Source organism: Ahaetulla prasina, chromosome 2, assembly GCF_028640845.1.
Source record: "Ahaetulla prasina isolate Xishuangbanna chromosome 2, ASM2864084v1, whole genome shotgun sequence".
Taxonomy (NCBI): Eukaryota; Metazoa; Chordata; class Lepidosauria; order Squamata; family Colubridae; genus Ahaetulla; species Ahaetulla prasina.
In genome coordinates, this window is record NC_080540.1 from 9,919,594 (window position 1) to 9,943,759 (window position 24,166).

The following is a 24,166-nucleotide window of genomic DNA, read 5'->3' on the forward strand; positions in this document are numbered from 1 at the left end:
CCACCCAAGCCGCCAGTCCAAAGAGCTGTCTCTGACCTTCCGAGGAACTTGCCTGTCCCTCTTGGTTGTCAGAGATGTCTCTCCTTCTTCACCATCCCTACAGGATGATTCCATTCTGAACCACCACCACCACCCCCCGACAGCAGTTTGGATGGAATTTCACGGACCTCATCAGAGCCCACTATTTTTCCAGCCAGTCTCGCCACGACGCTTCCGGTTTCTCCATGTCATCTGTAAATTTGATGAGTTCCCCTTCTATCCCCTCTAGATTTTTTATGAAGATCTTAATGAGTACTGGGCCTAAAATGCAATCTGAGGGTACCCCACTGCTTACTTTTGTCCATGTGGGTGTAGTTCCATTGAGGACTACACACTGAGTACAATTTGTCAGCCAGTTAGAAACCCATCTTGTAGTGCTGCTGTCTATCCCATATTTTTCTAGCTTGCCAAGAAGTATGTTGTGATCTACTTTATTAAATGTTGTCTGTAATGTCTTACTTAGAGGCCTCGAGGGAGAATGAGAACATTCCTGGCACATCTGGTATTGCTGACCCTGAACTGCCTTGGGTGGGGAGAGCTCACTGACCAATGGGGAAGAGAGGGAGGAGTTACCAGCCTTGGTAGATGCTAGAGTACGCAGGGCAGAGAGGCGGAGATCTGCCAGATTGATGGTGAAAAGGCCCCGCCCATCTTAATGGGCTGCATTGGGAAGGGCTGTTTAGTACAGCAGGCAGAGGGAAGCATTCAGAGGGAAGTAAGGTTCTACATTTAGGCCAAAAAAACAAAATGCACCAGTACCGTATATGTGGTACCTTGCTCAATAGTAGTACCTGTGAGAGGGATCTTGGAGTCCTAGTGGATAACCATCTAGATATGAGCCAGCAGTGTGCAGCAGCTGTTAAAAAAGCCAACACAGTTCTGGGCTGCATAAACAGAGGGATAGAATCAAGATCACGTGAAGTGCTAGTACCACTTTATAATGCCTTGGTAAGGCCACACTTGGAATATTGCATCCAGTTTTGGTCGCCACGATGTAAAAAAGATGTTGAGACTCTAGAAAGAGTGCAGAGAAGAGCAACAAAGATGATTAGGGGACTAGAGGATAAAACATATGAAGAACGGTTGCAGGAACTGGGCATGTCTAATTTAACAAAAAGAAGGACTAGGGGAGACATGATAGCTGTGTTCCAATATCTCAGGGGCTGCCACAAAGAAGAGGGAGTCAGGCTGTTCACCAAAGCACCTGAGGGTAGAACAAGAAGCAATGGGTGGAAACTGATCAAAGAAAGAAGCAACTTAGAACTAAGGAGAAATTTCCTGACAGTTAGAACAATTAATAAGTGGAACGACTTGCCTTCAGAAGTTGTGAATGCTCCAACACTGGAAATTTTTAAGAAAATGTTGGATAACCATCTGACTGAGATGGTGTAGGGTTTCCTGCCTGGGCAGGAGGTTGGACTAGAAGGCCTCCAAGGTCCCTTCCAACTCTGATGTTATGTATGTTATGTATTGCTGGAAGCAACATTGTGGGTCGTGGCCATATGGTTGTTTCTGTTTCCAGGACTCTGAAGCGCATGGATTTAATCAGTTGCAGAGAATGTTTATGTTCGTGTTGGGAGCAGCCGGTTGTCAGGTGGACTAATTGGCCATTGCCTGGAAGGTTAGTCTGCAGCTTGTTCAGGGCTGGCTTTGCTGAAAATGACGACCTGAACTCTTGGCTTGGCAAGCCCTGAAACCTGGACCACCGGACTTGTTGACAAACCTCAGTAGAGGCCCTTAACCTTGGAGTGGATTTTTGGCTGTTTGTTTTGGGAACCTACCCAGGCAAAACCTTTATTTCCAAGACTGTTTTTGGTTTGGCTGTACATTTGTTTTGCTTTTGGTTATCTACTTGGTCATGAGCCAATTACTGTGCTAAGCTTGCAACTGGGGGTTAGCTGAAAACCTGAAATAGAACAGACTGAATAAAACTCTCTACACCAACCCTGACATGTGGGTGAGTGGGGGCAGCACACTTTCCTGAAATCTAAGTATACGATGTCCACAGCATTTCTCTGGTCCACTAATTTACTCACTTTGTCAAAGAATGAAAATAAGGTTTGTGTCAACTCTGAATCTGACCTGACCAAGGCCATTTTGAGGCTTCAATGCTGCCACAACTGGAGCTTAGGGATAGGGAGGGGGGAGTAGAGATAGCTGGGGTACTGTAGCCAAAACAAAATACTTTCTCTTGGAACCAAGGACATTCCATCAGATGCTCGAAAGGAGGGGACTGAGATTACCTAGCAACTGGACTGTATCCTGATTGGTCCATGTTAAAATAGAATAATAGAGTTGGAAGGGACCTTGGAAGTCTTCTGGTCCAACCCCCTGCTTAGGCAGGAAACCCTACACCACTTCAGACAAATGGTTATCCAATCCCTTCTTTAAAACTTTCAGTGTTGGAGCATTCACAACTTCTGGAGGCAAGTTGTTCCACTGATTAATTGTTTTAACTTTCAGGAAATTTCTCCTTAGTTCTAAGTTGCTTCTCTCCTTGATTAGTTTCCACCTATTGCTTCTTGTTCTACCCTCAGGTGCTTTGGAGAATAGCTTGACTCCCTCTTCTTTGTGGCAACCCCTGAAATATTGGAACACTGCTATCATGTCTCCCCTGGTCCTTCTTTTCATTAAACTAGGCATACCCAGTTCCTGCAACCGTTCTTCATGTTTTAGCCTCCAGTCCTATAATCATCTTTGTTGCTCTTCTCTGCACTCTTTCTAGAGTCTCAACGTATTTTTTACATCGTGGCAACCAAAACTGAATGCAATATTCCATGTGTGGCCTTACCGAGGCATTATAAAGTGGTATTAACACTTCACATGATCTTGATTCTATCCCTCTGTTTATGCAGCCCAGAACTGTGTTGGCTTTTTTGGCAGCTGCTGTACACTGCTGGCTCATATCTAAATGGTTGTCCACTAGGACTCCAAGATCCCTCTCATGGGTACTACTATTCAGCAAGGTACCACATATATTGTACTGTACTTCTCTTGGGAGGGTATGTCTTCTCGCGTAGGTTGTGTGTATTCAAAATATTTCATCAATCTCTGCTTGCATTTCCTGTTTTGTAATTTGTAAAGCATTCGTCAGCAATTCTGTTATATCAGATAGGTCTTCTACTTTTTCCTCTTCTATTGTTTTGGAATCTCAGGAAATAAGCAGCTTTTTCCATTTGCAACAAAATCACATTTTCCTCCAACTCTTTATTTTCCTGTGTAAGCTTTTGCTTCATATCCTACATTTTTTTTCTCGGCTTGTTCAGATTTTTCTTCTATTACCTGGATCCTTTGTTCATTTTTTTCTATCATCTGTTGGAAATTCCCTATTTTCTATTCATATTGTGTATTGTTTCTTTAAGCTCTCCCAACTTACTCTTCACCTCATTATGATTCTTTGTTATCGCCTCCTGTAAAGACTGGAATATTGTCATCACATCTTTTGAAATTTGATTTCTCTGCTTGTAATGCTCATGCTCTCAATCGATCTTTGACTTGAGGGACTTAATGCTGCTGCTGATGTTGTAGATGATAGTGCAGATGTTGTTTTCTTTCCTAATTTGCTTAAATTTGGATTGCTTGCCATTTCTGCTTGTGTCTACTTATGTCTATTAACCAGGTTAGTTGGGACCTTAATTTGGCAAAATACAACACAATAATCTAGCTCCCAACCAACTTCTAACCCCCCCCCATTTTAAACCAAGGAAAGAACACTCTTTTCTCTTCCAATTTCCCACCAGTATCACAATCTTACAATTTTTATAATTCATCAAATCAGTCCAAAAATTAATCCTGTAGTAGTGTAAAATATTTCTTTACAGATAATTATTTTCCTTTCTTTTTCTCTCAGTAACTAGTATTTGTAATCCACAAAGCCCATCGATACCCCAGGACATTGCAACTCTCAGTTCACTGTTCAAAGTTCACTACTGCTTCCTTCTTCTCTCAGTAGTAAATATTTGTAATCCACAAGGCCCACCAATTCCCCAAGACTTTATAGATCTCAATTCACTACTGAATATATTTACAATCCCAAAACGTTAAAATGTGAAAAAACACAAAAAACCACAGTTTGATATAGCCAGCCATTCCAGGAACTGTAAAAATTAAAAAAAGGAAAAAAGAGGAAAAAAATAAAAAAGAGAAACAAGAGAAAATCATTCACTTGGTCTCAAAACAAACCCAAGCTGTTTCTCTTCTTCACTTTACTAGCTCAATTTGTAATCCACAATAGTCCAAAGCCCTTCCACATTTTCACTCTGTATCTCCCAACTTTCAAAGTGATCAATCTGCAGGTGCTGTTTTGTTTCAAACTCCTTTTCAAAAATAACCACCCTAGTCATAACAGACTTCTTCAATCCACTTGCAGTATCCTCTCCAACCATTAGGTGTCATGCTTACTTAAGTTTTCCATTTTTACTATGGTATTTATTTTGAAGAGACAAAAAAAAGGGGGGGGGACTTTTTAAAGTCCATCCAAATGTAATAATCATAAAATCAGTTCATTTTTTTTAATGTAGAAAAAAATCCCGAGAGAACCAGTCCAGGCTTTCCAAAATTTTTGACCTGCGCCTCTAATTTTTTAAATGAGAAAAGGCTTTTTCTGGATCTGTCAAAGGCACAAAATCTTAGTTGCCGCTAAACTTTGGGGAGTGGGAAATGGAACACGCTGCCTCCTCCTTTTAGTCACACTCTCAAAAGAAAAATTATTGGGGAAAATTCCACCCAGAGGTTATAAAAAAGAAAATCTTGTCCAGATTGTTCAGGCTGCTGCTCAATCTTCAATCCCTTCTTCGGTCGGGCTGTCCCAGCTTGTTCTGGACATAATGGCCATCATCTTCTCCTGGCAGTTTGAGGACTTCCTTTGGATCTGCAAAGGGTTGCTTTCCTCCTCACGATCCATGGAGTGTCCCCTCTACTTTATCTCCGGGGTGACTTTCAGCTCCCTAGGGGCCCGACTAAGTCATTACCGTACTGCCGCGACATCAGCCCCCCCCAAACAAACTTTTATTACAGCAGAGTTTACAGCAGTTTCTTGAATGTTGACTAACCTCTGTGTGGTTTCCTCTCTTTGCAGGAAGTCCTTTTCAATTGAGGGGGCTCCACCTGTCAACCCTCAAGCTGACCTGACCAAGGCTTCAGTGCTGCCACAACTGGAGCTGAGGGATAGGGAGGGGGGACTAGAGATAGCTGGGGTAGTGTAGCCAAAACAAAATACTTTCTCTTGGGAACCAAGGACATTCCATCAGATGCTCAGGAGGAGGAGACTGGACTGTATCCCGATTAGACCATGTAACTGTGTTGAGAAAGTGACAAAACTTTTACTTTTAATTAGGTGAAAACCTTGGGAATGTTTAGCGTCAGTTTTCAATAGCCTGTGCCAATAGGACATATCCAATAAAACTATTCTTTGAGGATTCTACCTGTCTCAGAATTTTGTTCATTCTGGGTATATTACTTGGAACCCTGACAGTTTGTTTGATATGATCTGTTTTGGTCAAGCCATGTAGGCTACTGATTATAAATTTATTTGCCTCTCCCTGCGAGAGGATCTCTGCAGCATAACCTGGCATAACCTAGAAAAGGAATGGGAGGGGGCAGAAACTGGACTCCCAAACCCCTTTTCCCCTTTCTCTTTAGGCGCAAAAGGAAAGCTCTCTGTTTAATCCCTTCGCTGAAGCTGCTGCAAGAGGGGGGGAATTGGAGGCCGCCAAGCAACGCCAAATCCTCCAGCTAGGCCTCCCTGAGGCTTATCTATATCACCCCCCCAAAAAGTCAAAAGATGAAAAACAAGACCCAGATTTAAAAAAAATAGAGACTGAAAATCACAGCAGTAGTGAAAGAAATTTGCATGTGCTAATCCACAGCAACAATAGGTGAAAATTAGGAATGCATTGATGTTGAAGAGGGGCACAGTAGACCTGCAGATGTCATTGGACTACAAGGCCACCATCCTTCACTCATGCAATTTTTGGCTGGAGATGCTGCCATTTCCTCAATATCTAACCTTATACAGTATGTCAGGAGTCTGATAGAGCCTTTTCTAACACATTGCATCAAAAGGCGCAGCTCCTGCAAGCCTTTTCACAAAATTTCTTAGTCTGCAAAGGAGCAATTCGATGCCTTCTGATTTTTGGCCACCATAGACCTACAGGGTCTCTTCAAAATCCTATGGAGAATGCCTTGTGCTGAGTAGGAGGATCCATTTCCTAGCTTTCTTCTGTTTCAAGAATTTTCATTTTTCAACATGTGCTCAAAAAACAATCAATTCCCCCTTTTCACTGGTAGAATTATGTATCATCAAAGATATTGATAAGTCCTGGAGAGAGATAATACATATACACATATATGTGGGTAGTGTTGGAAGAAAAATCTGCTCCAGTTCCAAGCCGGGAGAAGGACACTGGAAATCAAATGGAGGCTGATTGAAAAGGATTCTGTTTATTGATGAGCAGAACCAACAACAGCATGTAGTTCTGGGAAAGCTGACAAAATGGCTGAATGTGCGCATGGATCTTTATAGGTTTCTGTGCTTTGAAGTATGAACTGTTCTCAGGATTGTGCAACTTTAATCCCATCAATTGGAGTTGAAGGTGTTTTGTTTGTGAATCAGCTGGCCTGGATATCTTTATGGGCACGAAATATCCTCTAAAGACTTCAGGCATCTGCTGGAAGTTGTTGGGGCTGCTTTGTGCCTTTGTTAAGATTTTTTTTCCCATTTCTTCTTTGGGGAAATATAATATTCTGCCTCTTTTTAATATTCCCCAAAATATTTCATTCTCGGGGTGGTATTAGTGATTACTTTTTACAGTACGCTCACACTTTTTGATCTAACTTTAGAACAAGGGTGGGTATTAACAGTGGTGAAATTCAAAATTTTTCCCTACTGGTTCTGTGGGCATGGCTTGTTTAGTGGTCATGTGACTTGGTGGGTGTGGCTAGGTGGGACTGGATGGGCATGGCCAACTCAATGTCACTCACGTCAAGGGGTGCCTCACCTGGCCCCTCCCCTCCCAGCCATTTCTTGTCACACCCAGCCTCAACATATCTACAGTTCTGTAAATATCTTGTCCACCTTTTTTTGACTTTATTATCTACATACTATAGATGTACTTTCATGGACCACTAAAAGGAGGAAATGGCTCACATGCTTTGCCCAAGAGTGTGATAGGCAACAGGCTTTTAAGGGGCTGCCACAAAGAAGGGGGGGGTAATGTATTTTCCAAAGAAGCAGAAGGGAAAACAAGAAGCAATGGATGAAAACTGAACAAAGAGAGAAGCAACCTAAAATTAAAGAGAAACTTCCTGACAGTGAGAACAATTAACCAGTGGAACTATTTGTCTCCAGAAGTTCTAGGTGCTTGATCACTGGAGGTTTTTAAAGAAAAGACTGGACAGCCATTTCTCTGAAATGGTATAGGGTCCCCTCCAAAGTCCCTTTTAAGTGTTATTCTGTTATTTTGACAACTTCCCCAGGCCCTTCATCCAGATCCAAAATGTGGCTGCGATAGTGTCAGGCCTGGAAACCATAGTAGGCCTTAGGTTTCCAGATGCTGCCACATTTTTCCCCTGAGGGGAAGAAGGGGGGTTGAGGGGTATGGTAACATTCTTCAAGCAGTCAAGGTCGGATTGTGTTCACGTCTGCAGAAGGAGTGGCAAGAAGAGGTTTCGAATAAACTGGGAGAATGTGGGACCATGTGACCAGCAAAGGGGTTAGGGGGGTGGGACTCTTGGGGTTTGTATAACTGGGAAAAGAATCCGGAAGTTCAGTTTTGGAATTTCACTCATCGTGTGCCAGTTTCCTTATGCTAGTAAAGAACTCTGAAAGACAATGGCTTCTGAGTTTTTTTTATGCAGAGGAGGTTTTTCTGGAACCTTGACAGATAGTTGATCAGAGCTCTTCTGTTTTTTATGTGCAACAGCTTTAGCATTTAGGAAAAGGTAAGTTAGTTGCTTTTCTATTAATACATAATCCTTAAAAGGGCTCTCCTGTAGGGACTAATGGTCTAATTCAGAGGCCCCCAACCTTTCTGGCACCAGGGACGGATTTCATGGAAGACAATTTTACCATGGACCTGTGTGTGTGAGAGAGAGAGAGAGGGAGGGAGGGAGACCATTATACAGTTTGGGAAAGAGGCACAGACAGAAGTAGGCCACGGATGGAGTAAAATAACTGTGGGATTGTTACTTAAGGCCTGCCACCAGATAATTTTAATCCAGTCCAGATGAAAATCAGAATAAACACAGAGGGAAGACTTCACTAGAAAGGGCTTTCTTTTGCTGCAGGAGAAAATCAGAATAAAGAACTGGAAGAGCCTTCACATGAACAGGCTTTTTTGTTCTGCTCTGGAAGAAAATTAGAAGACACAGAGAAATCTTCACTGGAATTTCTGCTTTTGCTCCGGAGGAAACCCCCAAAGACCCGGAGAAGCGAAAAGAAAGGTTGAATGACCACCATCTGCACTTTTCAATGGTTCAGTACAGTGATTCCCTTCCAGATTAGCTCTGTGACTTTCTGCTTCTAAGAAAGTGGGAAGGAAGTGAGGGGGAGACAATTCTAACTCACCCTTCCAGCAAAACAAACCTCGGAGGTGAGGCAGTTTCTCAATGGGTTCCTTCAGGCAAGCTGGCTTGCAGCTTTGCAACATTTTAACGAGGTGATAATTGCTCTTGGCTGAACACCCAGACATCTCATTTAAGCTAGTTAAAGCTAATATTCCTTTCCATGGGGTTGGGGGGGAGAGGAAAAAAGCGGTAAAAAGTGTCAACTTATTATTCTATCTGAGGGCAAATGAGACTAAGATTCATTTGCTATTTCTTAGCTCAGCTGAGGCAGCAATCCGCTCTGCCACACGAATCAGCTGAGCTAATAAACAACAAAATATAGGACCAGTGAGAGGAGAGGGAGGGCAGGTGGGCGGAGCCAATCAAAATTTTCCCTACCCAGACACTAGAATTTCACCTCTAGGTGTTAATTGATGAAATGATTCCAAGAGCCTTGGCAAGATTAAAGGACCGGGTTTCCCCACAGAAGTCAACTGGAGGCTTTCAAGAAGAGACTGGACAGCCTCTTTTCTGAAATGGTATAGGGTCTCCTGCGTAGAGCAGGAGGGTTGGACTAGAAGACCTCTAAGGTCCCTTCCAACTGTAATACTTTATGTAAATACAGGTAGTCCTCGATGTACAACTGAGCCCAAAATTTCACTATAGCTAAGTGAGACATCTGTTAAGTGAGCTTTGCCCCACTTTTCTTGCTACAGATGTTAAGTGAATCATTGCAATTGTTAGTCACATGGTTGTTAAGCGAATCTGGCTTCCCTGTTGAGGTTGCTGGTCAAAATAGAATCACATCATAAATATGGGTGTTTTGTCAAGCATCTGAATTTTGATCATGTGACCATGGGGATGCTGCAATGGTCGTGTGAAAAACAGTCATCAGTCACTTTTTTTAGCGTTGTTGAGCTGTGAATCTCAACATTAAGTGAATCACCGTGTTCTGTTCAGTGCAATGTACCATGAGTGTGACTTGCAACTTCCTGTCAATTTTGTTTGTTGGAATCCAATTATGAAGGTTCCAAACGGCGATTCCATGACTGTGGAACACCGCAACTATTGGAATTGCAAGTCAGTACCACTCCCAAATAACTGTGACGGCCACAACTTTATGAACATTTGTAAGTCAACTTTTTCAGCACCAGTATAATTTTAAAGGCTGAGTAGTAAGCTGTAAGCGAGGACTGTCTATAAAACGGAGCAACCCAAAGGGTGCACAATAGCTATTATTTTTAAAAAAATCCTAGGTTAAGCACAGTTCTTCCAAGATAATAAATGGATGGTGCACCACTAGGAAATCCTGTGTTTGTTTGCTTGGTAAAAAAATAAAATAACAGAAGACAGCAGTGGCATAAGAGTTCCATATTGTTTCCAAGAAAAGAAGGTGTCCATAAAATCACAAGTCACCCCTACTATGAAGGAGAACCCGTTTCAAAGCATGTACCACCAATGGAATAAAATCTGGGAAGAAGGAATATGTAGCAACTGACATGTTTCAATTGAATTGCTTCTTATGGCTCTTGAACCATGAAGGTCACCTGCAGGGCAGAACGGCCTTTACATCTGAAATTTTACACTGCTTTTATCACTGCCCTAAATTCCCTCAATATATTTGCTATTCATATGGTTTCTTCCACTTGCGTGCCTCATTCCTGACACAATCTGAACAGACATGCTTGGTGCATTGAATTCCTGGAACTGTTAGGAAAAGATAAAGTTTGAACCCCCTCTGTGTCTCTTCTCCTCTTGCTTTCTCCTTATACGAGGAGCCACAATCTCTTAACTATAGTCTCAGTGCTCCAATCCCCAAGAGACGCTGGCTGGAGAATTCTGAGGCTGAAAATCTGGGGGGCACTCAGGGAGAAACAGGCTGGGACTCCTGGCACATAGCATTTCAATGATCCACCTTCACCCAAATGCAAAGAACACTCCAAAAAAGATTTTTACATAACTGCTCAATTTCTACAAAAATAAATATCCAACAACTTCTTAAACTGAAGACCAGATACCATTTTCAAAGTAATGTGTTCCATTTTTTTCTTTCCTCTGCCCCATCTAATACCAGGCAAATTCTATTTAATGTAATCCATTTAAATAGTAAATTTCTCAGCTGGACTTACAATGTGACACTAGATATCAAATTCAAGTCTTCTCTACACTAATCACTTGGGGCGTCTGCGGATTTTCCTGTGTGCAATAAGGGTGGAATGTTTCCTGAAGTACTGTCACACTCAAGGCATTAAAATTGTTTCTCCCCTTTGTGTATAAGGACATGATTTATAAGGTTAACCTTAGTATTGAGATCTTTTCCACAGTATGGACACTTGTATAGTTTCTCTCCTGTGTGAGTCCTCTGGTGTTGAACCAGGCTGGAATTCTGACTGAAACATTTCCCACAAAGAGGACATTCAAAGGGTTTCTCTCCTGTGTGAGTCCTCTGGTGTTGAACCAGGTTGGACTTATGACTGAAACATTTCCCACAATCAGGACATTCAAAAGATTTCTCTCCTGTGTGAATCCTCTGGTGTCGAATCAGGCTGGAATTCTGACTGAAACATTTCCCACAATCAGGACATTCCAAGGGTTTCTCTCCTGTGTGAATCCTCTGATGTTGAAATAGGCTGGAATTCTGACTGAAACATTTCCCACAATAAGGACATTCAAAGGGTTTCTCTCCTGTGTGAATCCTCTGGTGATGAAACAGGCTGGAATGATGACTGAAACATTTCCCACAATCAGGACATTCAAAGGGTTTCTCTCCTGTGTGAATCCTCTGGTGTTGAATCAGGGTGGAATTCTGACTGAAACATTTCCTACAATCAGGACACTCAAAGGGTTTCTCTCCTGTGTGAATCCTCTGGTGTTTAACCAGACTAGAATTCTGACTGAAATATTTCCCACAATCAGGGCATTCCAACGGTTTCTCTCCTGTGTGAGTCCTCTGGTGTTGAAATAGGCTGGAATTATGACTGAAACTTTTCCCACAATCAGGACATTCAAAGGGTTTCTCTCCTGTGTGAGTCCTCTGGTGTTGAATCAGGGTAGAATTCTGACTGAAACTTTTCCCACAAACAGGACACTCAAAGGGTTTCACTCCTGTGTGAATCCTCTGGTGTTGAACCAGGCTGGAATTCTGACTGAAACTTTTCCCACAGTCAGGACATTTAAAGGGTTTCATTCCTGTGTGAATCCTCTGATGTTGAACCAGGCTGGAATTCTGACTGAAACTTTTCCCACAGTCAGGACATTTAAAGGGTTTCATTCCTGTGTGAATCCTCTGGTGTCGAACCAGCCTGGAATTCTGAACGAAGCATTTCTCACAATCAGGACATTCAAAGGGTTTCTCTCCTGTGTGAGTCCTCTGGTGGCCAATGAGGCTGGAATTCTGACTGAACCTTTTCCCACAGTCAGGACATTCAAATGGTTTCTCTCCTGTGTGAGTCCTCTGGTGGCTAATGAGGTTGGAATTCTGACTGAAACTTTTCCCACAGTCAGGACATTTAAAGGGTTTCTCTCCTGTGTGAGTCCTCTGGTGTTGAACCAGGCTGAATTTCTGACTGAAACTTTTCCCACAGTCAGGACATTCAAAGGGTTTCTCTCCTGTGTGAGTCCTCTGGTGTTTCACCAGGGTGGAATTGTGACTGAAACTTTTCCCACAATCAGGACATTCAAACGGTTTCTCTCCTATGTGAGTTTTCTGGTGTCTAACCAGGCTGAAACTAGTACTGAAACTTTTAGCACAATCAGGACATTCAAATGGTTTCTCTTCTGTGTGAGTCTTTTGGTGTGTCACCAGGTTGTATTTGTTACTGTAACTTTTCCAACAGAGAGGACATTCAAAAGGTTTCTCCTTGGTGTGAGTCCACATTGCCATGTTCGCTAAAGCATTTACAGCATTGGGAGCACTTGTACAGCTTCTCTCCTATATGGATCTTTCCATTGACCACAGCGGAGTTGTTCTGACAAAAGGTTTTGCCACATTCAGAGTATTTGTACGACTTTTCTCCAGTCTGGGTTCTCTCAGGCATAATCAGCTGTGATTTGCAAGTTGTATCTTTCTCACAACAGCACATCTAGGGAGCTCTTCCACAACTAATATTCTTGAGGAGGTCAAAAATATGGATGATCCCTTGTTTACTGAAGCTTTGATTCATCCGTTTTCTTCCTTCAAGAGTCTGCAACACCCTTCATGTAATGCATGCTTGAATTTCATACTCTACTTTTCTCAGCTAGAAATCTCTTCCTGATTTTCTCTCGTTTCTTTCTCACCTGCTGAGGAAGGTGAAGAATTTGTTGCTTTCTGAAGGAAATGGAAAATATTTTTATTTCTGGACTGACTTGTTTTGCTATTCAATGTTGCTTGTTATCCTCAGTTCTCCAAAGGGCTCTTATTGCCATCCTCTTTGTCTATAAGATTCAAATAAAAGTGCATCTTTAATTGTGCATAAAATGGTTGAAGATAAAAAAAAGAAAGAAAAAAGTTTACGTTACAATGAAAAGGCAAACATGCTCCAAAAAGCTCTTACATTACTCATGACTAATTTGACACATGGAAGACTACCTAGATCAGCGGTTACCAATGGTGGTCTGTGGTCCACCGGTAGTCTATGAGAAAATTTGGGTGGTCCACAGAAAAAATATTTGCAATTTTTTATATTGCACTAAATTCTATTTATCATTTTAAAAAATTCATATTAGTCATCTGCAGGATTTAAAATTATGAATTTAGTGGTCCCTGAGGTCTGAAAAGTTGGTGACCCCAACCTAGATCCAACTTTGAATATCCATTCAATGATGAAATTCACTTGTTGACTGGGTCAATCACAAAATCTTAGCAGTGCCAGCTACACCCACTTGGATTTCTATGGTTTTACTTAACAGGGTATCATATCATCAACAGAACAAAAGAATATAACAGAATTGGAAGGGACCCTGGAGGTCTTCTAATCCAACTGCTGCTCAAGCAGGAGACCCCATACCGTTTTAGACAAGTGGCTCTCTTGTCTTTTTCGAAAAGCCTCCAGTGATGGACCACTACAACTTCTGTAAGCAAGCTATTCTGCTGGGTACTTGTTCTCACCATTAGGAAATTTCTCACAGCTTCCATAGTATAAAGATGTGAAGTAGTAGCCAAGTACTGCTAATAATGTGCCCTTGATCAATTGATCCTCAACAAGTATGACTACATCTTATATTATCTTTTCTAACATATCTTTCCATCTAGCCAATGGTAAAATAAATCCCATATTTTATAATATTGCTTATCTTCTTGCTCTCTAATTTAAAATGTCAATTTACTCATCTCTGCACATTCCATCATTTTCCTAATTATTTAGGTAACTTTACAAGAGATTTTTATTTTGTGATTGCACAAGAAGATATGTTAACACCCATGTAGCACGTTGTAATTGGTTTGATGATTTATTTTTTTGTCAAAAAATAAATAAAAAATTTTCACAAAAAAACAAAACAAAAACAAGTATGACTACATCTATAAAAGCCAAAGTTGTGGGAGTTTGCTGGTCTCCAGGATTTAATTGTGTAAAGAGCCTCTTGATGCGGGCAAAGAAGATGCAAAAGTTGGCTTGAAGCTCAACATTAAGAAAACTAAGATCACGCCATCTGGCCTCTCAATTCCTGGCAAATAGATGAAGAGGAAATGGCAGATTTTATTTTCCTGGGCTCCAAGATGACTGCAGATGGGGACTGCAGCCACGAAATTAAAATACACTTGCTCCTGGGGAGGAAAGCTATGGCCAATCTAGATAGCATACTAAAAAGCAGAGACATCACCCTGCCAACAAAAGTGCATATAGTCAAGGCTATGGTTTTCCCAGTTGCAATGTATGCCTGTCAAAGTTGGACCACAAGAAAGCTGAGCACCAAAGAACTGAGGCCGTTGAACTATGGTGCTGGAGAAGACTCCTGTGAGTCCCTTGGACTGCAAGTCGATCAAACCGATCAGTCCTAGAGGAGATCAACCCTGACTGTTCTTTAGAAGGCCAGATCCTGAAGATGAAACTCAAATACTTTGGCCACCTGTTGAGAAGGAAAGAGAAGAACCTAATGCTGGGAAAGATTGAGGGCAAAAGAAGAATGGGACAACAGAGAACGAGGTGGTTGGATGGAGTCACTGAACTAGTAGGCGTGACCTTAAATGGACTCCAGAGGATGGTAGAAGACAGGAAGGCCTGGAGGAACGTTGTCCATGGGGTCGCAATGGGTTGGATGATTTCGCAACTAACAGCAACAAAGAATAAAGAATCAGCAATGATATTAGAAAAGGGTTAGGGTTAGGGTTTCTGGGAAGGTTTAAAAGGCCATTTCTAAACAATTAAAAACCCATCATTCTATAGTGGGGAAGATTGTTTACAAGTGTAAAACATTCAGGGGAATTGCTAATCTTCCCAGGAGTGGACATTCAAGGAAATTCAGCCAAAGGTCAGATGGTGGAATGGCAAAAATTACAAAAAAATCAAAGAGTTATATCTCAGACTCTACAGCAGGGCTGTCAAACTAGTGGCTTGTTGGCCAGATTCATCACGCGCTGCACACATCCACTTCTGGTTTAGAGAAGGGGGGGGAAGCCGTGATAGGTCACATGATCATGCCAGATGATGCAAGTTTGACACCCCTACTGTACAGGCTTCAGTTAGCATGTTAAATGTTAAGATTCAAGAGTGCAATTAGAAAAAGACTGAACAAATATGGTTTGTTTGGAAGGGTTGTGAGGAGAAACCCTCTTGTCTCTAAAAAGGTCATAGCAGCAGGGCTGAGGTTTGCAAAGTTGCATCTGAACAAATCACATGACTTCTGGAACACTGTCCTTTGCACAGACCAGACAAAAGTGGGGGTGGTTGGCCATAATGCAATTGGGCCAGAGGCCCTCTGACCAATAGGTAAAGCTTGGCTGACACAGGATTATGCAACAGGACAATGGTCGCAAAACACATCAGCAAATCTACAACAGAATGGCTGGAAAAGAAAAGAATCAAGCTATTGCAACTGCAGTCAGACCTCAACCCGATTGGTGGGACCTCAAGAGAGTTGTGCATAAAAAATCACCCACAAACCTCAATGAACTGAAGCAATATTGTAAAGAAGAGTGGGCCAAAATTCCTCCACAACCCTACAAGAGACCGATAAAGTCACACAGAAAAGAATTACTTCTAGTTGTTGCTGCTAAAGGTGGTTCTACAAATTATTGAATCATATATTTTTCACACATGATTTCTCTGTTTTGGCTTCCTTTTTATAAACTAAATGATGACCTGATGTAAAATATCACGTGTTGTTGTTCATCTACAGTTATATTTACCTATCATATTTTTTGGAGTATAAGATGCAGCTTAGGTTTTGGGGAGGAAAATAGGGAGAAAAAAAATCTGCCTACCAGGTATTCATCTGGCTAGCGTACTTAGTCTGGTAAGCTTCAGCACATTAATTTGTTGGTTTTGAACGTGCGTGCTTGCGCTTTTTATCCCCTGCTTGGGAATAAAAAAACAGCTTCTAAAGCACAACTGATCTTTGGAGACAGAAGCAATGAGAAAAGCAGGCAAAGCACAGAGATCGTGTCACTTGCTAGTGCCTCGTTAGGACTGAAAAAAAGCTTTGAAAAAGCTACATTCGGAGTATAAGATGCACCCAAATTTTCAGCCTCTTTGGGGGGGGGGAAGTGCATCTTATACCCCGAAAAATATGGTACTTTTAACAACTTCTAAGGACCAAATGATTTTCACCTTCCTGATATGTAAAATCATAGAAATCAAGGAGAGTGTACTTTCTTTTTCACATGACTGTATATCTGGAAGTCCTTGGGATAGATTATACGTTTGCAGATATATATACTCAGAAATAAAAATATACACACCTACAATATGGAGAAAATCCATGTCTTTCTAGCCTGAAAAATATCTCAACATGGCTACAGTCAAACCTTCTGTGCTAATTTTAATCAGGAACCTGATGAATTTGATGTTTCCTCATATTTTGAGATGGCAAGGCTGAAGTTCAACAGGCTTCTGAGTCCATGGAAATATTCACAAGAAACCACTAGCCTGTGGGTTAGGCACGTGACCAAAATCACAGAAGGCATGGTTGACTATTTTTATAATTTTTATAATTTCTATACCTTATCTGTCATGTGGCAGCTGCCTCTTGTGTAATGAAGCAAAAGCAAAGAACTGTATAAATATCTGCCTTGCACTATGCTGAGGGTTCCTTCCTTCTTAGGAGGGACCCATCTTTATTCAGCTGAATAAATGTGTTGGCTTTTCAACACACACACTTGGACTCTGTCTTTTGTTTTATCAAGCCATACCTGTCAATCTGCATGACACTAACTTTACAGATGTGGGGGCTTTAACTGACCAAATGATGCCTAAAGCCTCTGCAAGATTTGAAGCACCAGTTTTGCCCATGGAAGCCATGAACTCCAAGTAAGGGCAGCAAATAATTTCCACAACCCCTTTGGTGACATCCCAATTGAAGTAGTCCTCACTCACTGACTGCAATTGGGATTGGCATCTGTGTCACTAAGCAGCCCAATCATGAAGCATGATGTCACATAACAGGGTCAACTTACATCTGTTCCTTTAATGTGTTTTAATGTGTATGTATTTTTTATGTCTCTAAGTCGCCCACTATTATGTCATGGTAAGATTGATGGCCAATACATTTTATAAATAAATAAGTGCAACTGAACAGTCAAAATGTTCAATAACAATTTTTTTAAAAAGTGCTGGGTTAAGCACAGTTGAACCTGGTGAATACACGGATGGGGGCACCAACTGGAAACATCGTGCTTGTTAAGCTAGAAATTGAAGTAGAACAAAACAACAACAACCCAAAAAAGACCAGAGGCACAAATGTTGCATGGAAAACATCAGGTCCATAAGAGAATAATTGAATTGGGGGGGACCTTGGAGGTCTTCTAGTCCATCTCCTGTTCTGGCAGGAGACCCTATTCCATCCAGAACAAATGGCTGTCCAATCTCCCCTTAAAACTCTCCAGTGACAGAGCAGCCACAACCTCTGGAGGGAAGCCATTCCCAAAGAATCAACTTTAATTTAAAAGAGATTTTTTCAATCTTCCCAGCAGCAGAAAATTGCAGCCACCAGTTTCACAGCCTGCAGCCCCAGTGGGCTTCCATTTGGGGAGGGAAGGAACCTGCAGGAGCAGCAGCTGACCTGCTTCAGCCCAGTTGCTTCTCTGCTTCCAGGCCGTGGAGGGAACCGAACAGCCCGACTTGCTCCCGGACTCTCCTCCCACCTGCCCTCAACTCACCTGCCAGCTGCTGCTTCGACCATGGGAAGAGCACAAAAGCCGCTCTGCACTCCACCTTCCTCCCATTAAGTCATCCAGAAGAGTAAGTTCCTCTGCGCTTCTCGTCTCCTCCCATCCTTTCTAGCAATGCATACTCAATGGTTTAAAAACTCCTTTTTGTAAGCTGAAGCCCGGTTGGCTCCACTGTATTGATGGGCTTTTAGGCACAGTGTTGCCTGACCGCCATCTAGCGACAGGAGGTGGGAAAACAGACGTGTCCAATCTTCACCAAGGCGTTTGGAAGATGTTTCTACTGATTACATGGCAGCAGGTCGTTTTCGACTCCTAGCAACCGACCCTTGCAGCTCAGCCAAGTGAAATAGTGAAACGTGACGCTATTTAGCTTCGTATTTGGTGCCTTTGGGTTAGTCTTGATGCCTGGCCTTGCAGTTTCCTTGGCAAGGGTTTTTGGAAGGGGTTTCCCCCTTTTCCTGCTTCCAAAGGCTGAGGGGACCGGCCAAAGTTTTGCCCTTCAGGTGGGACTGGAACTGAGCGTTTCTCTGTCTCTAACCTGGAAATGGATCTTCTTCCTCCCTACAAAATATACCCATTGACCTGTTCCTTCTGCGAGCCAATTCAAGGATGCAGCTTTCAAGATCAATCAATCAGAATAGATCTGGAAGGGACCTTGGAAGTTTTCTAGTCCAGCCCCCTGCTCAAGCAGGAGACTTTATACCATTTCAGACAAATGACTATGTTTAAAAACTTCCAGTGATGAAGCACCTACAACCCCTGTTCCACTGGTTAATTGTCCTCACTGTTAGGAAGTCTCTCCTTAATTCTAAGTTGCTTCTCTCCTTCATTAGTTTTCATCCATTGTTCCTTGTCTTGCCTTTGCAACTACCGTGACCCATTCCTCTTTATGGAGGTCTTCTAGTCCAGCCCCCTACTCAACAGGAGACCCTATACCAGGGGTCTGCAACCTTAAACCATTGGTGGGATTCAAATTTTTTTACTACCGGTTCTGTGGGCGTGGATTATTGGGCATGGCGTGGCTTGTTGGGTATGGCACGGGAAGGATACTGTAGAATCTCCATTCCCTCCCCACTCCAGGGGAAGGTTACTGCAAAATCCCTATTTCCTTCCGATCAGTTGGGACTCGGAAGGCAGAGAATAAATGAGGGCAGGGCCAGTCAGAGATGGTATTTACCGATTCTCTGACCTATTCGAAATATCTGCTACCGGTTCTTCAGAACTGGTCAGAACCTGCTGAATACCACCTGTGCCTTAAACACTCAAAGAACCATTTGGACCCATTTCCCACAGAAATGAAAACACCTGGAGCCACAAAACCTGGGTGGTGTGGCCAACTCCAAGTCACTCACTCACAGTCACGTGACTCCCCCCAGCCACACCTACCCAGGTTCTGTGAGGAAACAGGTGTCTCTCACCCTCTGTATCTTTTTCTTTCTCTCCTTCTCCTTCTCTCCCTCTTTCTCCCTCTGTCTGTCTGTCTCTCTTTCTCCCTCTCTGTCTCTTTCTCTCTCTCTTGTGTCTGTGTGTGTGTGTTCCCTCTTGAACCATTTCCAAAAACAGGCGAGGGTTGTGGTTTGTGTGTGTGTGTGTTTTTTTTTTTTGGCTGATGTTGTTCTTTCTTCTTTGGGTGCTTTTTACCATATGATTTAAATCAAGAGTCATTTCAGATTCCCAGATAAATGAAGCTCTTTCAGCCCCCTGCTGTAGCTCCCTGTCGGCTGCCCACCCCCAGTCACTTCTTGCCTGGCCTGAGAAGCTCTCCTCCCCGAGACACTGGCCCGGCCCAGCTGCGGCTGATGCTCTGCGTCACAATGGGCTCCAGGAGGAGGAGAGGATGCCATCTCCCCTATTGTGAAGCATGCTAAATTTAACTGTGCTCGAGAGCAGCAGGCAGGCTATGGAGGTGGTGAGAGCAGCAGTGTCGACCACAGCCAGGCTGCACCAGTGTCTCGGGGTGGAGAGCAAGTTGTGAATCTCCCCAAGTGACCAAGGTGCACCCAATACCAACAAGGACTGGAAGAAGAGGCAAGTACAGGGGTGTTTCGCTGCTGCTCTGTAATATGGAGCGAGTCTCCATTCCCCACTGTCACCCTTACCTTCTCAGGGTAGGCGAGGAGTGACTGGGAGGGGTGGGCGAGGGGTGGGCCAACCAACAGGGAGCCATAGCAGGGGGTTCAGCCAACAGGAGGCCACAGCAGGGGGACGAAAGAGCCGCATGGTTGCTGACACCTGCCCTATACCATATCAGACAAATGACTGTCCAGTCCCTTTTTAAAAACCTCCATGATGAAGCACCCACAAACTCTGAAGGCAAGCTGTTCCACTGGTTTATTGTTCTCATTGTAAGTTTCCAGGTTGCTTCTCTCCTTCATTAGTTTCCATCCATTGTTCCTTTTCTTGCCTTCTGGTTCGTTAGAAAATAACTTGACCCCCTCCTCTTTGTGGCAGCCTCTCAAATATTGGAACACTGCCCTGTCAGTGTTGATCAGTTGCTTCACAAACAATATTTTGATTGGTGCCAGGTCTCTACAGCCTCAGGAAGAGAAGGGCTATTCTCTGCACCCGTTCCTCAAATTTCTTTAAAATACAGAGTTTCCCAGCATTCCTTTAGGAACCTCCAATATGCAAACTGTGGTTATTCATCCTAAAATGAATCCTCTTTACCTGGAGCTTCAAAATTTGCTGTTTGCTCTGGGAAGAGGTGTAGCTAAAAGTCAGTCTACATTTAGTGTACATCTGACTTTGGGGATATTTCTTCATAACTAAACAAAAGTGTATTTTCTGTGCAGTTCACACCCTTTGCTCACTGAATCTGGATGTCACAAAGCAAAGTCCACATTTTGTAATTAACCCCACGCCCCATTTTGACTGGCAGAGTGCTGCAGGAGACTGAGTGCTTTCACACACCCTGGCCACGCCCACCCAATCAGTCATTAGGGCAGAGAAGCGGGGGTTGCTAAAAAATTTGCAGCCCACCATTGTGCAAAAACATATTTTACATGCAATAAACTGCTTGCTGCTTCACTTTATAACTGTGAAATTTCTGACGGATGCTCACACACCTAGAAACAAACAAAGTTATAACCAGTAGCCAACATGGATTTATCAAAAACAGATCATGCCAAACAAACCTTGTCTAAATGAGTGGACCAGAGAAATGCTGTGGACATCCTATACTTACATTTCAGTAAAGCATTTGATAAAGTAGGTCACAGCCTACTTCTGGGAAAGCTAGACAAATGTGGGATGGACATCACCAACACAAGATGAGTTTCTAACTGGCTGACAAATTATACTCAACGTGTAATCCTCAATGAAGTTACACCCACATGGAGGAAAGTAAGCAGTAAGTAAGTAAACCCCAGATTGCATTTTAGGCCCAGCATTGTTCTAAATCTTCATAAATTATCTAGACAAGGGGATAGATGGGGAACTCATCAATCTGCAGCTTCCAGGAATAGCCAACACCCCAGAAGACAAGTTCAAGATCCAAAAAAGATTTGAGAGACTTGAACAATGGGCCCTATCTAACAAAAAGATATTCAACACAGATAAAAGTCAAGTTTTACACTTAGACAAGGAAAACCAACTGCATAGGTATAAACCAGGTGAAACCTGTTTTAATGCCAGTAACTGTGCGAGGGATCTTGGAGTCCAAGTGGACAATCATTTGAATGTGAGCCAGCAGTGAGTGGCAGCAGTCAAAATAGCTAGTACAATCCCAGGCTGCATTAGTAGACAGATAGAATCAAGATCATGTGAAGTTCTAGTACCGCTTTACAAAGCCTTAGTAAGGCCACATTTGGAATACTGCATCCAATTCTAGTCACCACAATATAAAAAGATATTGAGTGGAAAGAGTGCAGAGTGCAGAGAAGAGCAACAAAGATGATAAGGGGCTGGATGCTAAAACATACAAAGAATGGTTACAGGAATTGGATATGTTGAAAGAAAGACAAGGGGAGGCATGATAGCAGTATTCTAATATTTGAGTGGCTGCCACAAAGAGGAGGGGGTCAGGTCAGTTGCAAAAGGCAAGACAAGGAACAATGGATGAAAACTAATGAAGAAGAGAAGCACTTAGAATTAAGGAAAAACTTCCTAACAATGAGAACAATTAACCAGTGGTTGTAGGTACTTCATCACTGGAAGTTTTTAAACATAAACTGGCTAGTCACTTGTCTAAAATGGTATAAAGTCTCAGGCTTCAGCAGGGGGCTGGACTAGAAGACCTTCCAGATCTCTTCTGATTGATTGATTTTGAAAACAGCAGCCTTGAATTTGCTGTGGGAGCAGCAGGAACAGGTCAATGGGTAGAGTTTGTGGGGAGGAAGAAGATCCAGTTTGGTGTAATGGTGAAGGCACTAGGTTAGAGACAGTGAAAAACTCAGTTTCAGTCCCACCTAAAGGGCAAAGCCATCAGTTCAACTTTGGCCAGTCCTCTCAGCCCTTGAAAGCAGGAAAGATTAACAGATTAACAGAGTTGGAAGGGACCTTATAGGTCATCTAGTCCAACCCCCTGCTCAAGCAGGAGACCCTACACCATTTTTGACAAATGGCAGGCCAATCTTTTCTGGAAAGTCTCAAATGATGAAGTTCCCACAACCTCCGAAGGCAAGCTGTTCCATTGGTTGATTGATTGAGTCCCACTGTCAGAAAGTTCCTCCTCATTTCTAGGTTGAATCTCTCCTTGGTCAATTTCCATCCATTATTCCTTGTCTGGCCTTCAGGTGCTTTGGAAAATACTCCCAAATGACTCCCTCCTCTCTGTGGCAGCCGCCCCTCAAATATTGGAAGACTGCTATCATGTCTCCCCTGGTCCTTCTCTTCACTAGACTTGCCATGCCCAGTTCTTGTAACAATTGTTCATATGTTTTAGTCTCCAATCCCCTAATCATCCTGGTTGCTCTCCTCTGCACTTTTACTTGAGTCTAAACATCTTTTCTATAGTGTGGCGACCAAAACTGGATGCAGTACTCTAGGTGGGGTCTTATTAAGGCTTTATAGAGTGGTATTAGTGCCTCACTTGATCTTGATTGTATCCCTCTGTTAATGCAATTTAGGATTGTATTGGCTTTTTGGGCTGCCACTGCACACTGCTGGCTCATATTTAGCTGGCTGTCCACTAAGACTCCAAGATCCCTCTCACAGTCACTGCTATTAAGCCTGGTTTTCCCCAGATTATATGTGTTCTTTTGGTTTTTCTTACCTAAGTATAGGACTTTACTTTTCTCTACACTGAATTTCGTTTTGTTAGATAGAGCCCAGTGTTCAAGTCTGTCAATATCCATCTGGATCTTCTAAACTGATTCTGAATTTAATAACAGCAGCAAGACTGTTGATTGGACAATACTGGAAGAAAGAAGAGGTACCTACAATAGAAGAATGGATACTGAAAGTCATTAATTTGGCTGAGATGGCTAAAATCTCAGCTTTTTTAAAAGACAATACGCAGGAAAGATATTTAATTGAATGGAAAAAATGGATTGATTATCTACAAAACAGATATCAGATTAAGAAATATCAGATTGCCTTTGAATAATTAGGAAGTTATTTTATGTAATGGGGAGGGGGTTGGGAGATGAAAAGCTTTGGATGAGGTTAATTGGATTGGAAGGGAAAATTTTATTCTATGTTTGGTTTATGTATAACAATACCTTGTGATTGACCCGGGAAGGGGGGGGGAAGGGAGGGGGGAAGGGGGTTTTCTGGGAGGGAGGGGGGAAAAGGGGGGGGAAATGTTTTTGTTTTTTAAAAACTTTTTCAATTAAAAAAAAATCCATCTGGATCTTGAGCCTATCTTCGAGGGTGTTAGCTATTCCTGCCAGCTTAGTATCATCTGCAAATTTGGTGAGTTCCCCTTCCATTCCCTCATCTAAGTCGTTTATGAAGATATTGAAGAATACTGGGCCTAAGACGGAATCTTGTGGCACCCCACTGTTTACTTCTCTCCATGTAGACTTAGACCTGTTAAGGACTACTCGTTGAGTATGGTTTGTCAGCCACTTGTGAATCCATCTGGTGGTGAAGTTATCTATCCCACTTTTGCCTAACTTAGGAAGAACTAGGTTGTGGTCTACTTTTCGAATGCCTTGCTGAAGTCTAAATATATTATGTCCACAGTATTTCACTGGTGGTCTAATTTAATCACTATGTTCAAAAATGAAATAAGATTGGTTTGGCATGATCTGTTTTTAACAAACCCATGCTGACTGTTATTACTTTACTCATTTCTAGGTGTTGGCAGATCTGGTTTTTTATTATCTTTTCCAG

General features: G+C 42.4%; 1 protein-coding gene across 1 annotated transcript in view; it reads right to left on the minus strand.

The window, feature by feature from the left end:
* LOC131190349 (zinc finger protein 345-like) overlaps window positions 1-17,982 on the minus strand; it is a 31,663-nt gene extending 13,681 nt beyond the window's left edge. Inside the window, exons 1-2 of the mRNA XM_058167670.1 lie at window positions 17,879-17,982; window positions 10,837-12,999 (exon numbers count right to left, since the gene is read on the minus strand). Coding sequence (XP_058023653.1) covers window positions 10,837-12,466 — 1,630 coding nt within the window. The 5' untranslated portion in view covers window positions 12,467-12,999; window positions 17,879-17,982. The remainder of the gene's footprint in view (window positions 1-10,836; window positions 13,000-17,878) is intronic.
* Between the last annotated feature and the right edge of the window lie 6,184 nt (window positions 17,983-24,166).